Source organism: Siniperca chuatsi, linkage group LG20, assembly GCF_020085105.1.
Source record: "Siniperca chuatsi isolate FFG_IHB_CAS linkage group LG20, ASM2008510v1, whole genome shotgun sequence".
Lineage (NCBI taxonomy): Eukaryota > Metazoa > Chordata > Actinopteri > Centrarchiformes > Sinipercidae > Siniperca > Siniperca chuatsi.
In genome coordinates, this window is record NC_058061.1 from 17,727,011 (window position 1) to 17,748,768 (window position 21,758).

The 21,758-nt window shown below is 41.7% G+C and overlaps 2 protein-coding genes across 5 annotated transcripts; one reads left to right on the top strand and one right to left on the bottom strand.

Annotated features, from left to right (window-relative positions):
• The first annotated feature begins 66 nt into the window (after nucleotides 1-66).
• On the top strand, nucleotides 67-9,637 carry chadlb (chondroadherin-like b). The gene is made up of 11 exons (XM_044178988.1): nucleotides 67-403; nucleotides 2,647-2,814; nucleotides 2,907-3,101; nucleotides 3,225-3,380; nucleotides 3,518-3,663; nucleotides 4,395-4,676; nucleotides 4,797-5,016; nucleotides 6,649-6,922; nucleotides 7,026-7,438; nucleotides 7,660-7,826; nucleotides 8,191-9,637. The coding sequence occupies exons 2-11, from the start codon at nucleotides 2,647-2,649 to the stop codon at nucleotides 8,483-8,485; spliced, it is 2,316 nt and encodes a 771-aa protein (XP_044034923.1). The 5' UTR covers nucleotides 67-403; the 3' UTR covers nucleotides 8,486-9,637.
• Nucleotides 8,684-21,640, bottom strand: l3mbtl2 (L3MBTL histone methyl-lysine binding protein 2). 4 transcript variants are annotated; one of them, XM_044178983.1, is made up of 19 exons: nucleotides 21,410-21,489; nucleotides 21,072-21,126; nucleotides 20,305-20,763; nucleotides 20,025-20,142; nucleotides 19,736-19,869; nucleotides 15,921-15,996; nucleotides 15,545-15,624; nucleotides 15,056-15,173; nucleotides 14,404-14,538; nucleotides 13,872-13,960; nucleotides 13,446-13,692; nucleotides 13,047-13,117; nucleotides 12,497-12,601; nucleotides 12,107-12,254; nucleotides 11,823-11,905; nucleotides 11,332-11,566; nucleotides 11,008-11,061; nucleotides 10,716-10,880; nucleotides 8,684-10,621 (listed from the first exon to the last, which is right to left on the bottom strand). In XM_044178983.1, exons 3-19 carry the CDS (start codon nucleotides 20,653-20,655, stop codon nucleotides 10,329-10,331), a joined length of 2,502 nt encoding a protein of 833 aa, XP_044034918.1. In that variant the 5' UTR covers nucleotides 20,656-20,763; nucleotides 21,072-21,126; nucleotides 21,410-21,489; the 3' UTR covers nucleotides 8,684-10,328. The 4 variants fall into 4 exon arrangements, with proteins under 4 accessions (XP_044034918.1, XP_044034920.1, XP_044034919.1 ...); XM_044178985.1 differs by lacking the exons at nucleotides 21,072-21,126; nucleotides 21,410-21,489 and adding an exon at nucleotides 21,528-21,640; XM_044178984.1 differs by lacking the exon at nucleotides 21,072-21,126 and having other exon boundaries at nucleotides 21,410-21,535.
• Between the last annotated feature and the right edge of the window lie 118 nt (nucleotides 21,641-21,758).

Genomic DNA, 21,758 nt, shown 5'->3' on the forward strand with positions numbered 1-21,758 from the left:
CACAGCTCTTTTTACATAAGTCTACATCAGTAAATATTGGGGGTAGTGTTGTAAATACTGGACTTGGGAAGCTGTAAACAGAATAAGAAAGCTGAGATGAATCTTCCAACTTCAGTGGAGATTGAACAGACATTGCAATAAGGTGAAATGGCTAAATAACTTTTCATTTTGAAGCGAACTATTCCTTTAACAGGCTCATCGGAGCAGTGGGACTCTAGAGGTGGAAGTTGGAGGTGTGTGTGTGTGTTTTTGTCGGGGCGGAGTATCAGTGAATGAAGGGATAAACGGAGTTTGTTTTGGATGGGGGACAGCCGGGGGAAGAGCAGCAGAGGGAGCAGAGACCGTGAGAGAGTCAGCGGCCAGTAAACGACCAGCAGCTGGACGGAACCACGACGAAACCACGGTGAGTCCGTGCGTAAAATGGATTCCTTTACTTACTGTAAATACTAGAATGTTAGGAACTCAAACACATACCTTTTTATTCGAGTGATTGTAATAGTAGCAGATGACCACTTGAACACAAAAAAATAAAAATTGAAAGTGCAATACCCAATTATCTAATCATGTGGACACGCTTTGTTCTATTTTGCGCTATTTAGCGTCAGAAAGGAAAATATGTTCAAATTTGATCTCACTGAATGCATCATATTTTCTTGGTTGTCATTAAGTCCGGAAACTGAACAAATACCAATAGCTGGTATTTTCCAAATGATAATATTGCAGCTTTTTGTCATTCCCAAAACTTCATTAAATCAACATCCTTATTTACGCACAGGACAGAACATTAATATAGCCTAATGTTGAAAATAGGGGAAAAAAATGTTGCAAGGTAATTTCTGGTAAAAGCATTCCGAGCCGATTGAGAGTAGTTTTCTCACAGTCACTGGCGAGGGGACACATTTTTTTCAGGGGGAAACGCATATTGGCACGACACCGCCAGGGAAAGACACTGTGCGTCTTTGTGCGCGGTCGGCACGGCAGCTCCTCTGCGGTCGGGACTGTTGATTCCAGGGGGGACGCGGACAAACAGTCCGGCCGGAGAAAATTCCTGCGTCTCTAGTTTCTTGGCCCCTCTCTATTCAGGGGTCTCAGGAACAAAACGTGGTATGCTGATAAACTATCAAGGTTCTTCATATACTGTAGTCAGCCTGACTTCCATGCAACAGTTGACTTCAAGTGAACACAAATTAATTCATGAAATTTAACCGCGTTTTCTCTGATTTATGCAGTCGTGGGTCTCTGTCAGGTCCATCTCCGGTAGGGTTTGGTACAGCAGTTTTGACAGAAAGGTTTAGGCATTTCACCGTGTCAACATTTTGAGACTCCAAGTTTCAAAGTGTGGAGTTGTGAAGCTTTTCATGTCCATTCCTGCGGATCAAGACTGTTGATCCGACACGGGAATGTGGTTTTAAGGCATTCCAGTGAGGACTAGAGCAGCCCAATCTGACTAAAATAACACTAATCCCCACAAGTTCAGAATGATGGAGATATATTTTGTCAAACTGAGCTTTAGTTAGGAAATGCAATACAATGTGACACACCTTTCTCCAGTACAGTTTGAATTGAGTTAAAGGGGTGTCGGGACCCCTTCTAAAGTGTCACAAGATAAATCTTGGGGTTTGTGAGATGATGCATCAGGTTGGAAACAAGACAAAACAAAGTTCTGCTTCACAAATCTGCATTCATTTTCTTCTTTGATTCTTTGTATGAAATTTTAAATAATTTTCTCTTTGGACCTCGGACATTTATTTAAATGAAACCATCTGAGAGGTTTAGAGGGAAAATGTCTCTTTGATGAAACTTGACAAGGGGCCCCTTTTTTAGGGCTTCGCGAGCCAACAAGGTTGGAAACCACTGGTTTAATCTTTAACTTTGCATTGTATTTTTTATGTAAAACATGAATCTGAAAAGTATCTATAATTGTCAAAATGTAGTTAAGTAAAAAGTACAATATTTCCCTCTAAAATGTAGTGGAGTAGAAGTATAAGTAGCATAAACTGGAAATACTCAAGTAACAAGCACCTCAAAATTGTGCTTAACTTCAGTACTTCAGAGCAAATGTACTTAGTTACTTTCCACTTGACTACATATATGTACAAAACAGTGGCTCTAAGCCAGAGAAGGTCTGGGGTCCTACACGAGGCCCACCCGCCATATAGTATTAAACTAATTTAGATGACTATAACTAAGTTATATGAATAAGTTTGATTAATGTTAGAGAGGCCAGCAGATTTTGTACAAGAGGTAATCATTAGGAAAGTTATACAAGGACATTTAATGCTGAAACAGTTCATTTCATCATAGATGTGAAGCACTGTACACAGTTCAGCAGTCTGCAGATGGTACAAGAGTGAATGATGTTGATTCAGTGTTTCCTATGTAGATACTGCCATGGCCAAATAAGTTAACTGTGAGTGAGTGAATGAACAGGCGAGTGGTGGATCTATTAGGGTACTCACATTTAAAGAAGTCAAAACAGCAGCCAGTTGTCGGTGGCTTGGCCTTTTGGGTGTCAATAGAAAAATCTCTTTTTTTTTTATTTACTGTGCCACTGGCCAAGAGCAGTCTCAGTGAAGATTATTAACCATGAATTTCTACCACATACAATAGTGTAAATGAAGTAAATGCTGTTATTTCCCCTCTCAGATGTACTCCCAGCTCTGTCCGGACACCCTGCTGCTCAGCCTGCTGCTCCTCTGCATCCCTGCGGCACACACAGCAAAATGTCCGCAGCAGTGCGTCTGCGACCAGATCCAGCTCACTGTGACTTGCGTCAACAAGAACCTGACCCAAGTTCCTCCCACTGTTGATGAGGTCTTTTATTTCACACACATATACCGACATTTCTGTAGTACATTTAGTTCCCATCTTGTTCCATCTAATATGTGATCCCCCTTTCTTCATAGATCACTGTGAAATTAGATCTTCGAGGCAATGACATCCAGGAACTTCCTACAGGGGCTTTCAAACACACTCCCTACCTGACTCACCTGTCGCTGCAGCGCTGCAACATCCGTAGGGTGAAGGAGGGGGCTTTCCGCGGCCTCGGTCGCTTGGTCTTCCTCAACCTGGCCACCAACAACATTGAGATCCTCTACCAGGTCGTCACGCACACGCAGATCCAGTTCTCACAACCATCATTTTATCCCATCATCCACCCCCCTAACATTTTCAGCACAGCAGGGTAAAAATGTTATGTCTTCCTTTGTCTTTTGTGAGTCCAGGAGTCATTCGACGGCCTGTCTTCGCTGAAGCAGCTTATGATTGACCGTAACCGTGTGGAAGAGATCCAGCCTGGAGCTTTCTCTCAGCTCGGCTTCCTCAACCTGCTCTCCCTTACACACAACCAGCTAGTCTACATCCCCAACATGGCCTTCCAGGTACACACACACACACACACACACACACACACACAAAATACCTCAAAATTGCGAACTGACAAGATAGTTTAAAGAAATACAGAAATGTCTCCTGTTGTTGGAACATGAATCAAATAGCCGACCTCTTCTCCTTCCAGGGCTTGCAGAACATCAAATGGCTTCGTCTTAGTCACAACTCTCTGAACTACCTGGACACTGAGGCCTTCGCTGGTCTGTTCACACTCACCCGTCTCAGTCTGGACCACAACGAGCTGCAATTCTTCCCCACTGACACCATGACCAGGTAGGGCATAGATAAATATGACACTATGTTGTAGTTAGTGTCATCTGTGTTCTGCTACAGAGTTACACAGAGCTCTCATGTGGACAGTAAATCTACTTTCTAATGAGAAACTCCTAATATTTTAATAAAAAACAAATTGCTGTGAGGTGGGGAAGTACTAGTTTTGACTCTTTGAACAAATAAAACTTAAGAGTCTACAGCTTTGTTAGCTCTGTGAGGCTGTACAGTGCTGCTTTGAGCTAAATGCTAACGTCAGCATGCTAACATGCTCACATTGATAATCCTAGCAGAAATGTTTACCATGTTCAGAGTGTTAGCATGCTAATAGTGCTAATTAACATTTGCTAATTAGCATTAATTACAAAGTACAGCTGAGGCTGATGAGAATGTCATAGGTTCTGCAGGTATTTGGTGGTAAACGTGATGATGGCGCCCTAAAAATCAGGGCATCACCAAAGTTATTAGAATTTATCCTGAGGGGGGCATGAATATCTCTACCAAATTTCATGGCAATCCATCCAGTAGTTGTTGAGATATTTCAGTCTGGACCAAAGCGGTGGACCGCTGCTAGCAAGGCTAGAAGACGCTGGTTAATCTCAGTTGCCTGGTGCCTTGGAGGGAAAACACCTGCAAACATCAGATCTGATCCCTCTAATATAATAATATAATGTAATGTAATATTCAAGTAATAAACATCCTAATTTTCCACACCTCTCCCTCTCTGTATCCAGACTGCCAGAGGTGACCCGTCTTGATCTGAGCTACAACCCAATGACTTACCTCGGAGAGGAGGTGGTGTCCATGGCCAAACTGACCCACCTCTTCCTGGACCACATGTCCCTGCAGGACCTGGCCAACACAGCCGTATCGAAATCTCCCAGCCTCATTCACCTGGACATCAGCTATAACCAGCTGCGTGTCATCCAGCCCTTTTCTGAAGGGTCACCCAAGCTGGCACGCCTCAACCTGGCTGGGAATCCCATCTACTGCAACTGCTACCTGCGCCCACTCAGGTACAGCAGATCTTTGTGGATTTTGAACCGATGGCTGACATCTAGGCCACAGTTCCGTCAACCAAAAAGGTACTAATCTCCAATCTCTCTTTGTATTTTTTGTTTTTTACCTCACTACAGGGAGTGGGCGATCCGTAGCAAGGTGAAGCTAATGGGGACATGTGGAGGACCGGCCCATCTGTCAGGAGAGAACCTGGAGGCCGTTTACCCTCCCGAGCTGCGCTGTCAGAGCCAGGAGGCCATGTTGAAGGCAGAGTTGGAGGAGGCAACAAGGATCACGCCACCACCCACTGAAGAGCCAGAGAACAAGGTCAAGTGTCCTGCTAACTGTGCCTGTGAGGTGAGTGGGGTATATGAAGTTGGACTCCAGGGAGACACAGTTTTGCGATTTACTCTCCTCGTGTCAACAACTGTGCACTTGGCTCAGTGTTGGTTTCAGTTCTTTTAGGCTAACACATACTGTAGATGGAGACAGAAACTTATCCTTCATCCCTTAAGCATTTTGGTTATCATTCATTGTCCATCAGGGCCTCAACAGAGTCGCTTTCAGCAGCACACCACTCTCCTCTTGTTTCTCTGGCGTCTACCAATAAAAAAAATAGTAAATAGTTAGTAATTTTGGGGTGCTGGATGGATGGCAGATTTTTTAAAGTTTTGACAGAGCAAGGTCTGTGTTCTCCTGCTTCCAGTCTTTATGCTAAGCTAAGCTAATCGCCTGCTGGCTGTAGCTTCATATATTGCCCATAGACATGAGAGTGGTATCGATTTTCTCGTCTAACTCTTGGCAAGAAAGTGAGTACTGTAAGCATATTTCGAACTATTCCTTTAATCGGCAATGTTTTATCTCTGAAACACAACACCATTGTAGCTGATTGGAATACCTTATCACAATGTCATGTCAAATACTATTTCCAGTTAGCCTATCCATGGAAATAAAAAATAAAAGTGTAAAGGTAAGTTTCAGGGTAGATTTTCCTTCAATAGCAGTATTTAGAAATGACGGTTAACTTCCACTTCCAAATGAAAAGTTGAACATAAGCAATAACACACATCCTTTGTTCAATTCAACATTCAGAGGTTCTGCTGCTACAGCTTTACTTGATCTGCTATGACCAGTAGCTTATGGTGGCTAATGATAAATATTGCTGTGTTACTGACTCTTCTCTAATTGTTCTACTCTTAAACTATGTTTTAAGCATTCACTATTTTTCCATAATTGTCACTTGTAACCACAGTGGCCACTGTGCAAAAGTTAGTCTTCCTTTGGGTCAGTTTTCTGCTGCCATTACTATCACAGATTCTACCACCACCACTAACATTTGTTTAGTTTTTTTAAAGTTTGCCCTAACACATTCTTCACAAAATGTTTTGTAGTTGAGCTTCAGGTTTATTTGATTTGTACATACAAATGACTAATAAAACAGGAAAGAAGTATGTAGATGGGACAAAAAAAAGTCAACATATAATTGTCATATATGACAATGGTTCCAAACCTGGGGGTTGGGACCCTCCAGTTGTTCGTAAGGTAAATCTAAGGGGTCACTATATGATTGGAAATAAGGAAAAAAACATTTTTGAAACCCAAGTTATGTAAATTTTTCCTGACTTTTTAAAAAATTAACTTTTTATTGCGAGATGCTTAGAATGTTCCTCTTCGGGCTTCTAAAAACTGTTCAAATGGAACAACCCGAGAAGGAAACATAACTATTTTGTTGAACTGCTTGCAACCTACGTATAGACATATACAAACTGTGTAGTCATTGCTGTCAAAGGGTTGTGAACCACTGGTGTGTGAGACTTAAAAAAGAAAAACATATGATTATACAAAATGGTGCACCAAATGGCAAGTTTGGTAGTGTCAGGAGAGCTGAGTGTGTATGTATGCATTCCAAGGGAGAGTGGAAAAGAATATGATTATTGCTGGCACTGCGTGTGTCTTTGTCCCCTCTGTCCATTACCTCCCTGTCTTCAGGCTGAGACGCACCACTCCTCATGTGAGAACCGCGGTCATACCAAAATTCCTCTGGGTTTCTCTCCCAACACGCGTCTCCTTGACCTGCGTGGCAACCACTTCCACTACATCCCTAGCAACAGCTTCCCCGGTGTTGCCCAGGTCGTGTCCCTACATCTGCAACGTTGCAAGATTGTGGATGTGGAGGGCGGGGCTTTCAGTGGAATGAAGGGACTGATCTACCTGTACCTGTCAGAGAATGACCTCACTTCTCTCAGCCCTGACGCCTTTAAAGGTCTTATTAATGCTAAATTTTAATTTGTAGAAAAGGACTTTGTAGCATTATTCTGACTTGTGTCTTAATACACAAATCGAATTTCTATCATCTAAATCCCCAGGCCTCCCTCAGCTGACTTACCTCCACCTGGAGAAGAACCGCTTCACCGGTTTCCCTAAAGGAGCCTTTAAACTGGTGCCCAGCCTGCTGGCGCTTCATTTGGAGAATAACGCCATCACCAAGCTGCAGCCCGACATCTTGACCGGAGCTGAGGGCCTCAGAGCCCTCTACCTCACTGGGAACGCCATTGATCATGTGTCACCCAGGGGTCTGGACCAGGCCAATGACCTTGACACACTCCACCTGGGAGGGAACAAGCTGAAGGAGGTGCCCACTGAAGCGCTGAGCAAGGCAGGAAACCTCAGAGACCTGAGGCTATCTGGGAATTCAATTCGCTGGGTGGGGCCAAATGCTTTTAGACCACTGCAGAGGTCACTGAAGGAGCTGTATCTGGATAACATGGGACTGGAGAAGGTGAGCGGGCTCTAGATGTGAGCTACCAGTCACACTTTCCAACAGCAGCCTAGACCTTTCTCTTCATGCCTTCATGGTATTTTTCTCTAACCTGCCCATTTACTCATCAAAATTAAAACTTTAGTACTAAAAAGCTGGACTCCAGATAGATCTTAGGATCAGCAACTAATCATTCCACTGAGGTTATTTAACAATCTCTGATGTGATCTCTTGTGCTCCAGATGTCACAGAACTCCCTGGCAGGTCTGGGTCCAGGGTTGAGGAGTCTCTTCCTGGAGGGCAACCAGCTGGAGGAGGTGCCTAACCTCCACCCTCTCACTTCTTTGGAGGTCATCAACCTCGCCGACAACCCTCTGATGTGTGACTGCCCTCTGCTGCCGTTACGCATGTAAGACAATTACAGCACAGTGTAGTGAGAAATGATTGAGGTTTGACCAACAGGATTTTCTAAAGTCTGAACATTTCTTCAGCTCCTCCAAAGCAGGGCAAAGCTTGTTTTGTGTCTAAAATAATGTATTTTTATCTGGGATGATTCTTTACCATTACATGATTAGTTTTAAAGGCCCACAAATTATATATTACACCCTATGACCCAATAACATAAAATCTAGAACCTTAAATACAGCGGGAACACTTAATTACATTTCAGTTGTGGCTACGTCCTTATTATATTTTAGCTACTAGTAACACTAGTTCCTCATTTGAGATGGTTTACTATTTTTAATAAAATAACATCTTTCCTCTTCATCTAGGTGGATTGAGAAAGTCAACCTGAAGGTACGGGCCACCTGTGCCAATCCCCCTGAGCTGAAGGGTCGCAGGGTCAAGGACGTCCACATCTTCAAAGCCTGCCCCGGAGGCGAGAGCCTCCCCTCTGCCGTCACCCCAAAGCCCGCCAAGGCACCCAAGGCAACCAAACCCAAACCAATGCACCTCAACGGCCTTCAGCAGGTCAAAATACTCAAAGCCAAATCCAAACTTCGCAAAAGTCCCAACACAAAACCAGCAGCAGCCAAGAAAACCACCAAGAGACGCAGCATGGCCTGAACCTGCTGCCTTTTGTACTGATGTTTTGAGACAACTAAACTGGCAACGGTTGAAGATTGAGGTTAAACCATGGATTTAACTCTCTAAAACTCTAACCTCTGCTGACTTTAAAAGCTGTAGATGTTGATGCTGTTTCACATCTCCTGCCAGCCAGTTTTTTTTTTCTCCTCTTTGCTGTCTAATCAATACAGTGTTAAAAAAGGTCAAAACAATTTTTATTTTATTTTTTTATCATCCAGGGAACCTACACTGAGCACATATGCTCTTTGTCAGCACTGCCCTGGTTCACATTCACAGCATTAGATACACATTCCATCTTATCAGGCTCCTCAGCAGCTCTGTTGGACGTTTTAGCATCTTGAAGTGAATGTCATTAGCTTGTTACTTGCTTGAAAATGTTTTTGGCTTTAAGCTACTTATCCTTAACCACTAAACCACAACTGTAGAATGTACTCAATTCACTGAATTTCAAGTCCCATTTGTAAAGATACCTTGAGACAACATTCAAATCAGCAAGTTGAGGAACAGTATTTTTTTTAAATCAATGATTTCATATTTACAAAAAAGAATACATGTGGATATAAAACAGGAAAAAATAAAATACAACAAACACTTGTATGCAGTGTCAAACCAGAATGATCAAACATTAAGACCTTCAGAGTCATATTTACAGGTTTGTGTTACAACATAGAGGAAGTGAGGTAGTTTTAAAACTGGCTAAGCTGGTCATTGTGATCCACATGCATGTTGTCATTAAGGTGTATAAAATATTTAAAGTAATGACCCTTAAGATTTTCATAAAATCAAACCCTGTTTTTAATACTATTTATGATCAGCATTTTTCAGCAATAGCTATTCTGTGCATTTATATTCTATAATTCTCTATATAGTAGTTTTTAAATTGGTAGTGGCGGAGTCCACCATTCTTGCTCTGGATTCAAATTGTCTATCGAAGCCAAACAGATTCACAGGAAACATGCTTGCATGTAATCCACTGTTAGTGTTTGTAATTTTATCTCAAAAATATCTGCCTCACTGTTTACTGTTCAGTCTCCCACAGCCGTATCTGGGCTGTATTAAGTTAATGCTAATGCAAACCCACCATTTCCTACTGCTGCTAGATCACATTAAAAGTGTTCATCTGGCGAAAAACAGAGTGGCTTTTATTGTGAAGCAGTCACAGAAAACAATGAATTTGTCACCACGGTTGCCACTGTTCTTAGAAACAGCATGTGCAAAACAAAACAGTCATTTTGGAACGTTTTGACTGTGGATGCATTTTAAATATTGCAGGGAGCAATGGAACAAGTAGGAGCCTCCACAGTGAGCTGTTAGATGGAGAAAGCAGCAGGCGACAGGCTGCACGTGTCCTATTATAGTGCCCCATTGTTCTGTGGAAAACTACTCGCGCTGTGTGTAGTATTAAATCGCATTTGCAATTATTATTGTCTGACTTCTCTATTAAAACAACATTAGTTTGTTTGGTTGCACCCAATATTCTGGGGCCCGCACTTGCTGTTACCATGCGTGTTGCTAAATCAACCAAGACTGAAATCTTACGGATCATAACTTTAAACCACCAGGAATTAAAAGGCTCTTCCTCCTGATGTTGTGCCTTTCTATTTGCTCTAAATATCCCAGCCTGCATTTTGTCAGTCTCATTTTGTCTTTTTACAGTCGTTTTCCATCAGTTTATTCTTTGCCACATTGCCTTCTTTAAGCAGAAACTCGTCTCACCTCTCCATTCCTGCAGGATCTCCTGTTGTGTCCTGCTCTGAAATTTCGTCCATGGCACTATCATCTCCTTGGCTCCCCTCCTCTTGGGCCAGCTTTTGTCTCCTCTCTACACCACTGCTTTTTTTGTTTCACTCTGCTGCATGTTGCTTTCACCGGTACAGCGCTCTTCCAGTGTTCCCCACTCTTCACTTCTTCCTGCTGCAGTTTCACTCTGCTCCTTCTTTTCATGCGATACGTTTTCCAAGCTGTTCTGCTCTGCTGCCTGATGTTGTCCTGACTTACTCTGCTCCTCTCCCTCCTCCTGTTTGATTATACCCAGAGAGACTTGTTGAAGGTTGTCTGGAGGATCAATGGAGGTCTCCATTTCCACCTCCTCCACTTTCACCTGCACTGCAAAGACTACACAGACAGAATTAAGTCAGCAAATTACCAAAATTATCTCACAGAAATGAGGAAAAAGTGAACAGCATGTTGTATGAGTTTGTCCACTTACTCTCCTGCTCCTCTTGCTCAGTCTTAGGCAGGATGAGAGGCATTTTTGGAGGAAGACTGAGGCCTTCCAGCCCTGGAGGAACGTCAGTGTCAACGACCTCAGGTTTCTGACCAGTATCATCTTTAGCTTGGTCCTGAGAGAGCCTCTTCTTTGCGTTCCTCTTTTCTATAGAAAGCAAAATAAGGAGGTGAAAGAGTAGTTCTATAACTATCAGATGTAAGAAAACACTAAATATGAATCTGGTTTATGTGGCAAGACACAAGACTCCATATACACTTGAATCCAAACTTACTCCTTTTCCCATTGCATTTCTTGTTCTGTGCTGCCTGGTTTTCGATTAAATCAACTGTAAAACAGAATGAAACACCTTTTTATTAAAACAACTTTTATACAGGGTCAAAAACATCTACACAGCACTAGAGGTTAGAGGGGGGGAAACTTGTGATGGAAAGGTGGACAGTTTTCTGCCTCATTTGGTCCATTCCATCAATAATCCAAATTACAGTTCATGCACTTCAATCAGAATAAAGTGGCTCAGATGCCCAGCTGATGACTTAGCATTAACCCATCTCTCGACAACAAACTCGGGGGTATTGCCATTAAATGAGGTGCTTACCGAGTCCAGGAGGCGGCTGGAGCTGGTAGCCCATGAGCTCACACCAGCCGACTGGGTAGATGTCTGGGGACTGGTGGTCAATCCACTGGTCGAACTCATCCTCCCAGCCGTCGAAGTGGATAAGCAGCAGGCGGCCCACGTAGCGTTTCACGGTGGCCACACACACCAGCCGTGGCTCCATCAAGTCCACCGCCTCCAGCTTCATGTTGGGAGAGAAGCCGTGACCTGGATAGTCCTGAAGAAAGACAAACTGCGGGTTCATATGCTGTTTGATGAAGTTTGTTTTTGTACCAAATCAAAACAAACGAATAGACGGATTGCACCCCTAGTACTTGGGTGTATACATTTACAGTTGGGTTCAGAAAGTGATTATCTTGGTATGCCGATATGTTCAAGATGTGACTAAGGCAAACTGTGGGTGTGATCACATTAATATGTTGCTAAAGAGTACAACTTCAAATGCTGCACTAGGTTTGGACTTCCTGACTTACGGCATTGAACAGTCGTGCCGGTGCAGCTTTAGCTTTGGTCTCCTTCAGGTATTTCTCCCAGGTGAAAGTCTGAGAGTCATAACCTGCCAAGACAGAGAAAACAAGTGCTTTCATTAACGGTATACTGCTTGAGTTATTTTCTATAGTCTTCATGGCAAAAAATTGACAACACCTTTCAAGAACAGGATGGTAAAGCAAACTAGTACCAGCTGAAAGTGCACAAGTGGTGGAGACAAAGTGTGAGTTGAAGCAGAGGCTGAATGAATAGGCATGTTTATATTTACCTTGAGGTACCGTGAGAGGGATGTCGTTCTTTTTACAGAAGTCTACAGGAAGGATGGCATGAGATGAGGCGTGGTAACAAAACCAGTCAGAGCCGTTGTTTGATACGGTGCCATCGATACCCACCATCAGGTAGCCGTCTAACAGCACCTGGGAGGAGTGGAGGGTGGCGGAGTCAGAGACAACGAGGACACAGAGGCAACAGTGTAGGAGTTAGTGTGTTTAAGACAAGGTCCAACTAGGTGATTTTTTTTAAAAAACTGACTGCTGCCAATGTAATATAATTTACAACCACCTAATTGTTCAAGCAGATCAGTCTAGTCTGTCCGATGAGGTCTAATCAAGATTAGACAAACACACAAAACCAAACCAACCAGAAATAGCTGTCTTACCTTGTGTACAGTGGCCACACAGATACTACCAAGGTTAAGAGGGTCAATGGCCTCCAGCTTCATTCCTTCCTCAAAGAAACTTCCCTCCATGTAGACAAACCTGGGCTGCAGATCACACAGTGATTGTCAAGAGTTGTGCTAAAGCAACATTATGTAGAGTGTGACTTCCAATATGTATCGAGTGCAGGTTATTGTCACATCAGCAATGGCCAAAAATTCCCTATCACTCATTTCACTCTGACGTCGACTGCCATGAAATAGTGAGTATGTGATTATAGAGTATTTCTATTACTTTCAACATATTTATTCAGTTGCAGGCTAAACTCTCTAATGAGTGTAAAAAAGAAAATATCATCACATCTAAGGACAGGACTACAGGTCTGTAAAAAGAACATCTGAATTATTTCCTAAATTGCAGTTATCAAAATGTGGATTTACTGTCAAGGTTTCCATAGAACGACACAGTGGTAATAAAAAAAGGGTTACAATCAAAAGCAGCTGTTGCGTCTACTTCTGCTTTTTGAATTCATTTGATTTGACATTTCCATACCTTTTTAAAGAGCATGAATGTACTGTCACAGTTACCCCTCAAACCACTGGCAGCAGCTTCCACACTCTTTACTGTAATTAAAAAATAAAAATCTTAATGTTAAAAGACAGTTCAAGACAAGCATGAAATGTGTAATTCCTGTCAGTTTAAAGTATTCCTCAACCTGGGGGAAGAAACCAGCCACAGCAAGTGACAAATTACTAATGGCAAAGATTTAGTTTCATCTATTTACCTACCATATGTGTCAAGGTGGATGGGAGTGTAGAGAGTCTTAACACAAATGGCCTACTGTAAATAAACCAGTGTGTTTGGCAGCCTCTCCTACCTAAATTTATGTGTTTCTGTCTATATTGCATGCTATCAATCATATGTGTGGATAAACTGAATCCTAGACCTTACCAAGTGCTTTAATGGTGTGACCCACTTTGTTGGACCAGCCCATTGGGTGCAGGAGGGGACTCCACATGTGGCACCAGAAATCAGAGACTGCGTTTTCTGGGGCATCGCTTTGGTCAGCATACACCAGCCGCAGGCGGCCACCAATAATCGAGTCTATGATGGCCACGCGGGTCCGACTCACGTGTTTGGGGTCCACCACCTCCACACGCATACCTATTCTGAAAGAGGTCTTCATGTTCTCTGCCAACTAGTAAGGAGGACAGGAGGAAGGTGGCAAAGGGACAGAAATGCTGATTACGTGTTTAATTAATTCAGTGAAATTAAACCATTAAATTAATTTGAAATCATTATACTCTTCACATGTTCAAGACAGATGGGTGACCATTTATGAGCCAAATCATTGTGTCAGCCAGCATCCAGTTTTACCTTCAGGTAGAAGTCAACAGGTAGAGTGTTGGCACCCACCAGCTTCCTCATCAGATACTCTTTCCAATCTGGGATGTTTTGCTTCACATCTATGGACACACATTTGTCAAATTAGAACATATCCTATTGCTAAAATGTATGATATAGACCAATCATTACCTACTTAAATTCATCAGTATGCCCTAATGCCATCAGGAAGCCACTGAACCTTGCAATTATTTTATTCGCTTGCATTAGTGTTTAGTTATTTGACAGGGACAGTGCACATTAATAACATTTCTGAAAATATGCCAGAGTTTGCCAGAAAGGCTAATTTTCATCTGTAGTCAGGCAGGCAATAGTTGAAAGGACAGACATTAAGAATGAAACCATTGAAAATACACTCAACAATAAAAGCAGTGAAAAACATGCAGATAAACCAGAGAATCAACAAAAGCATGACAGTTAGCAACACAGTTAGGCCTTGTGACCATGGTCATGCAGTTCTGTATTTGCATTGCAGTGTGGTTCAGGCTTGAGTGTGAATCCTCACCTTGTGGTGGCACCAGCAGCTTGCTCGTCATGGCGCACCATCCAATAGGGTTCAGCTCTCCCGAAACGAGGCTGGACCAAAAATCATGGCTGCTGTCGTGCTCAAAGCCTTCATATCTCAACAGGACTTTGTATCCTGGAGACAAGAGACGGGGGGAATACTGCTTTATGCATTTAGTTTTGTTATAGATGTTAAAAGGTGCCCTATGGAATTTTCTTGTAAACAAACAAATTTATGTTTACATTCATTGTTACTCATCAAAACGCATTTTGTGTATCATTGAATTAATTTCCCTCCACATAAATCATTTGCAAAGCTGAGTTTTTAGTATTTTAAACCCAGCATTGTTTACATCCATGTTTACTAGATAGTCGTCTTCTTCCCTGCCTTTGCTGGTTAATTGCAGCATATCTTGCCGCGTTACGGAATAGTGTGAAACCACTGGCAGGAATATGTATCACGTATCACCCGTGTGCAAGAATGCATGTACGAGATAAACAAAACGGGGACCTAGTCAGATCCATACCACTACAAGGGGTCAAAAACTCCACAGTGAACCTTTAAGATTGATTAAGAATAAGAAAATAAATGTGACAACTGGTCAATTCCATGCTGTAATGGCCTGCTGAAATAAACAGACAGAGGTACACACCTGCAACCTGGATGACAGTAGCGATCCAGTAGACTTTACTGGGCAGGACTGCATTTGTGTTCAGGACCTCCACCTTCATCCCTACGGCGATGTCATCCCAGTGAGCACACAGGGGAGCCTGCGGGTGGGAGGTGTTTTACGTACTCCGCATTTATTTCTTCATATGCTGGATATTCTTCTCCTGACCACAGCGTGTAAATCCTGAATTTTTTTCCCCTTTCACATCGTAGTTGGGTCAGTTTTTCCACATTTTTTGTGAATTATTGCTTCATTTATGTAGTATCAAACTGTTGCCTTAGCTACCAACAAATGTTGGTCACCTCACATTCATGAGCTGGAGTAACATTTTTCATGCTCTGTGTGTGCAAGAATAAACTTTCTCATAAGCTGGCATAATTGTCCCTACAACAATATTAAATCATATAAATCCCAGAACATTTATCTGTGCGAGAAAACACTTTCTAATTACACTTTGCAGGTAGGACTCACGTGTGGGAAGCAGGACACTGATGCAGCCAGAGAGGTTTCCTTCTCCAAGTAGGTGCCCCACTCAAAACTTGCAGCAGATGCTACAGAATGGAAAGAATAGAGGAATCATACAGCTTAAGTAAGATTTTGTATAATGTTTGTGTACATGTACTGTATGCAGCTTCTAATATCCCCCAACAAGCACCAAATACCAGTAAAGGATTAGTCAATGGCCAAACACAAAATGTATGGCCCTGTTGAGACCTAGTATCTTGTCTCTAGATATACTACAAGTATACTGTAAATGACCGTATGTCATCTGATTTTGTACTGCAATAAAGTCATTTAGATGCCCTGTGTACTTCTGTGTGTGTTTGTGTGTGTTCAGGGCCCTCACCATCCTGTCCTGTTGCGGCTGGAGGGGCTTTGTTCACCTTGTTCAGCACTGTGGCTTTTTTCGTGGGGGGCTTTCCCTGGAGAGAGAAGCACAAAGAAAGATTGTGTGAAGTCATCTCATTGTCCTTATTTCTGTGGCCATTTTACCACTTGAAGCAAGTTGTAGCACATTTTGCCATATGACTGTTTATTTCAAACTGTTGGCATGTACTGCAGGGGGAGGAGAATACTGAGTCAGAAACCAATAACTGCTGTGAAAGGTGAAAACCTTTTAGAAAATTTACAAATTATGGTTACATGTCCCAATATTTAAAGAGAAGACAGAAAGTGAAAAACAGTAGCAGCTTCAAAATGGCAAAACAACTCTTTGGGACTAGATTCATTGCCAGGCAGCCTCTCTTCCTACAAAACTTCTCACAGGAAGAAAAATCTGGCGAATATTTTTTTTCCCTTTACTGCAATATCCAGGTTTTCCAAGAATGTTAGTAATATATACAATCACATATTTCCACTCTTAACATGCAAAACACACACAACAAATTACAACTATAGTTTTCATTATCAATGAATCTGCTGATGACCTTCTCAATTAATCAATGTATCATTAGGTCTATGACAAGTCAGAAAATAGCAAAAAACGTAGATGTCTTGACATAACTTATGTCCATCCAACAGTCCAAAACTCATGGGCATTCAGTTTACTATCATAGGGGACTCAAAAACCCCCCAGCTAATATCCACATTTGAGAAGTCAGAACCAGTCAATGTTGTCAACTTCTCTTAAAAATGACTATCAATTATCAAAATTATTGCCAATAGATTAGATTCAACTTTATTGTCATTACACATGTACAAATACAATGCAACGAAATGCAGTTTAGGTCTAACCAGAAGCGCAATAAGTGCAGGATATAGTGTGTGCATAAATGCAGGATAGAGCAGTATTATGAAAATATTTTACAAGTGGTACTATGGACATTGTATACAGATGGCATTATTATACACAGAAGTATACTGATGGATATGTACAATAATGAATTGGACTGGGCAGAACAGTAGTGCAATGAATATAAAGTAGTGCAATTTATGGAATACATTTCTATCGTTTCAGCTCTGGTTTGAATCAAATGTGCAACAAAATGATCCTAGTATAAAAATGTTGCATTTAATGACAAAATTCAGTCAATTCAGAGAAAATTCAGTTATAAGTTAATAGTAATAAAGTTCAGATAAATAATAAAATGAGAAAAAAAAAATCTAAAAACCATATTTAATGCTGCTGTGATCTCATATTGAGCTTGCTGCAACAGATTTTTAACATTAATTACCATTCACATTTGAAGGAATTCTGCTTTTTTAATTACTGGTTGCTTTGCAGGTGCTGTCCTGTCTCTAAGTCACAGAAGGGGGAAGAAAAAGAAAAAAAAAGTATCTTCTCATTACCATCACCTACCAGCTGATCCAGGTAAATGACACCGGCGGTGGGGTCACCTGTCTCAGAGGTGTGTGTGGCTCTGAACTGGGTGGGGACGGCGGTGGCCTTGAGGAGCCGGGCCCGGCGGCTCGGCAGATCCGAGCAGTCGTAGTAGTCGTCCGGCTGAAAGTGCTTCTGGCAGACGAACAGCTTGCTGAGAGCGTGGAGCGGAGTGCTTACATCCATGCTGAGCGCAAACAGCCACTGCCTCAGTCTCTCTGGGTCGCCGAGTGGAAACCGATGAAAGACGAGGTTCGGACGTTTTGTGGTGCAGCATGCATCAACGCAACACGTGTGAACCATTTGTTTTAATATACAGACGTTGAATTAAAGAGTGAAAAAGAGTCAGACACGCCCGCAGACAGCCTCTCTGGTCGGCACAATGAGTTCAAGTCCAGCGCGGTCTTCTTCTTCTTCTTCCCCTTTTTTCTGCAATGGCGACCGGTTGACAGCTTTTTGCAAAATACTGCCACCATTTGTTCGTAATTATAAATTATCGAACTATAACTATACACCAACAACTTAATAAATGTAATATACTCAACATCAACGTCTCTTGGTTTCCAAATTTGTATAAAAAACGTAATGGTGCAGCCATAAAAACGTGGAGTCTTGGATTTGAACATTACACTCAGTGTATTACATCATTTAGCGTCAACTGTCAAGTGACAGAAGTTTTTGACAATCGATTAACCATTTGAGTTATTTTCCCAGTTCCAGCTTCTCAATTGTGCAGATTTGCTGCTTTTCTTTGTCCTAATGTGATAGTCAACTAAATATCTTTGGGTGTTGGACAATTGGTCAGACAAAACAATCAACGTGAAGACATCACCTTTGGCTTTAGGAAATTGTGATGGATATTTGTCACATTTTTCTAACATTTAAGATGAATTGATTAATTGAGAAAATAATTGGTAGGTTAACCAATAATGAAAATAATTGTTAGTTGCAGCCTATAGAGCCTAGAGGGAATATATGATCCTGTCTGAAAGTGTGGAATAAGATGATTTTTTCAACCATAAAGCTACTTAAGGGGAAACAAAAGGGGCAAACTGGATGTTAATGTGTTTCAAATTTCAATTTTGTGGGGCTTTGAACAGCACACACAAACCTGTAACTTGGTGAGGTACACCTGAAATTTTAAAATCTCAACAAATCAGCGAGAAGACCAAGATCTCATGTACTGGATGCGCAGAACTTCTACATGATATAAGAAGAATGCAGAAGCTTTATAGGAGCCTCTACAGTCTACCCTCTGAGAAGAATGGGAACAAAAGCGGCAGTAGTGCTAGTAGTAAAGAGGACAGTGAAGGAGCTTGAAGAAAAAGAAGAGAAGGGCAGCTTCTGTCTGTGCCTCAAGAGGAAGGATATGAGTTGGGAAATAAAGAACAGCTGGACGAAGTCCAGTGAAGGGAGATGTCAGAGACAACCCTGTCACTGCTTCTCTATAAGTGAGATTTGGGTATCGGAAATGTTCTGGTTTCCGTTTGTAGTCAGAGTAATATTGACCAATCGCGTTTGAGTGGGCTTTGGTTGCATGCAGGTAAACTGCATGGTCTGTAGAGAGAGCAAAAGAGGCGGAACGCTTTGGCCAAAATGCAATCTCTGAACCCACCAGCTATCGTTTGACGATGATTTATCTTTTTATCAGTCTCAGAACCCTAGTGATGAGCTTTTTATTAGCCTTTTTTAAATTTATCTGCATTCAAATCATCGTGAGACAATAGCCGGTGGGTTCCAAGATTGCTAATCGGACTGTAAACAATGGCCGGCGCATGGAAGACAAGTCTTGGCCCAGATATCCGGATATATTTGTTATCCTGATATCCAGATATCCGCCGTTCTCTTTATACATCCATGATATCTGCTGGCTACACTGGAAGCCCCAAAACTTTGGCTGTTGCCCCCAGAGGCTAAATAAAAAAGTTAATGTAATTATTCAATTAAGCAAAGCAATTAACTACAATTGACCCATTGGTGCTGCTTAGTGATCAACAGTACGAGAGTGTGATTGTACTGTCCTGCTCTTTGTGTGTTTAACTCAACAAATAAATGAAGCTGTGAGTCGCGGCAAAAACAGATGCATGCTCAGCAAATCTTCCCAGTATAAGAAAATAATGGTTTTACATTGTGATGTGCATTATGCAAAAGAATACAAACTTTTGCTTTTGGGCGAAAAATAAAGCTCTTCTTGAAAACAAGTGAACTGAAAGACTGTAAAGTCATAACAACAAACACCAGTAGGTATGTATGAAGAGCTCCACTCCAAAATGTTACAAGGCAGCAAACAAATTCATCATTCAGTGTGGTTTGTGGGCAGCAACATCACATCTTTTTCTCACCTGCAGACGTGCCAGTATGGAGGACTTCTTGGAGTTTGATGAATAAGAACGTGAACAGGATATACTGCAGAAACGTTTGGTCTTCGAAAAGAAGGTGCTAATATTGCCGGTAGTGCCACACATCTCACAAACCACTGTAAAGATAAATAAATAAATACATTTTGTATAAAACATCATCTAACTCCGTCACTCCCTTTAACAATGTTAAAATGGCATTTAAATGAACAGACAGAAAAGTGACATTTTGTCTCTCAACCCTTGTTCTCTTGTCTCCTTGTTTGCACCTCACCTGGTCGTTCTTCTCTGTTTTTTCCCCCCGGCTTCACCCCTCCTCCTATCAGATGATCTTTCTCACCTCCTCCATCAGTGTCATCAAACTGAATGGGCGCCATTTCATTGCATTCTGCCTGTGAAGAGAAAAACACAGAGTGGTAAACAGAAAGCATGAATGTGACTCTGACATCACACATGTAAACAACCAAGAGGCTTGTTTAAAGCTTTCAGAATGACACAAACTCTCTCTTTCTCTCTGCAGTGACATTTTCTGAGCCACGATAACAACAACTCACACTTATGGTACGCTCTTTTGGCTCAGCTGTAATGCCCCGGTGTTGGATAGCAGGCAGGCACTTGCTACAGCCCACTCCAGTGCAGGAGAAACAGTGCGGACGGACGAACACTGTAGGAGCAGCTCCGGGCCTCAGCTTCAGAGCCCCTGTGGATGGTCTGGGCTCAAAGTACTCCTTGCCAAAATGGTCGCTGCAGAGGTGAGAGTTGGGTGTGGCGACCCACTGGGTGCGGGTACGCTGGACCTGCTTCTCCCATTTGTGAAACTCCTCAAGGTCCTTGGGGAATTTAAACAGTGTCACGCCATCTTCTGCAGTTTTGCCGCATCCATAGGCAACACAGTGGTAGGGCATTGTGTGTTCTGCTCACGAGAGGATCATCAATGCCTCAGAGTTCAAAGCAGGATCTACAGCCAAGACATCCTTTCTTCTTTTGAGTTGCAGGGTGTTGTTCTATGAGCTCTGCAGAGGAAAGTGATGATTGTATTTTACAACTTGCAGACAATTTACTAATTCTACCACAGAAAATACATTCTGTAACATTTACTTTTAGATAACGCCAATTTATATGATATCTATGCTGTTTCTTGATCCAATATTTCTTAGTCTTAAAAACTGCCTTACAGTTAAGTGATTCAGTAATATCAATGTGCAATGAATGATGAATAATGTCTCTTGCCGCCTGGTTATTATATTCACATTAGAAATAATAGTTTTCTCATCCGTATTGTCTGAAATAACCAATATGAAAATACTGTTTGATCACTTACATTGTATTGATTGGTTAAGAATCTTGATATTTGATTTTATCAATAACATAAAGCCCTAAACACAGAATATAAAATAGGTGAACACAAAGTAAACGTCATTACCAGGTCCAACCCGCGAAATAACAACCACTTTAAAATAAATGTTCCTGTTTAACCCACTGTTATGAGCTAATTGTTACAGCTAACAGGTTTATAAGTGGGCTAATCAAAACATAAACCAAAGTGTGACTAGCTCACATGCTACTGTACATGCAAGCTAATTGCTAATAGTGCTATCAGCACGTTTGTCCAATTATGAAGCAGCAATTCGCTTGTTATAAATTTAAGTGACTACTTACTGAGGCTAATACTGTCAATGCACCCAATGAAATGTTTCATACAACTGCTAAACTATTTGGATATAAAGTTGTTTAACTATCTTCGTAGCCCCCCCAGCACTGTATAGTGGTCACCTACATTTGACGTCATCGTAGTTTCTTCATACGCACGGACAAGGCATCATGGGAGTTGAGGTTTTAGCAGAATTGGAAGCGAACCACATTCAATTGTTCTCCTAATCTCAAATGAATTAATGTACAGGCATAAAAGTGTTAAGATGTTGGCTTAATAATTAAAGTAGAAGTTAGTAGTGAAGGTGGTAGTATTTAAACGCTTTAGTGGTTGCCTTGCCTGGTCAAATAAGGAACA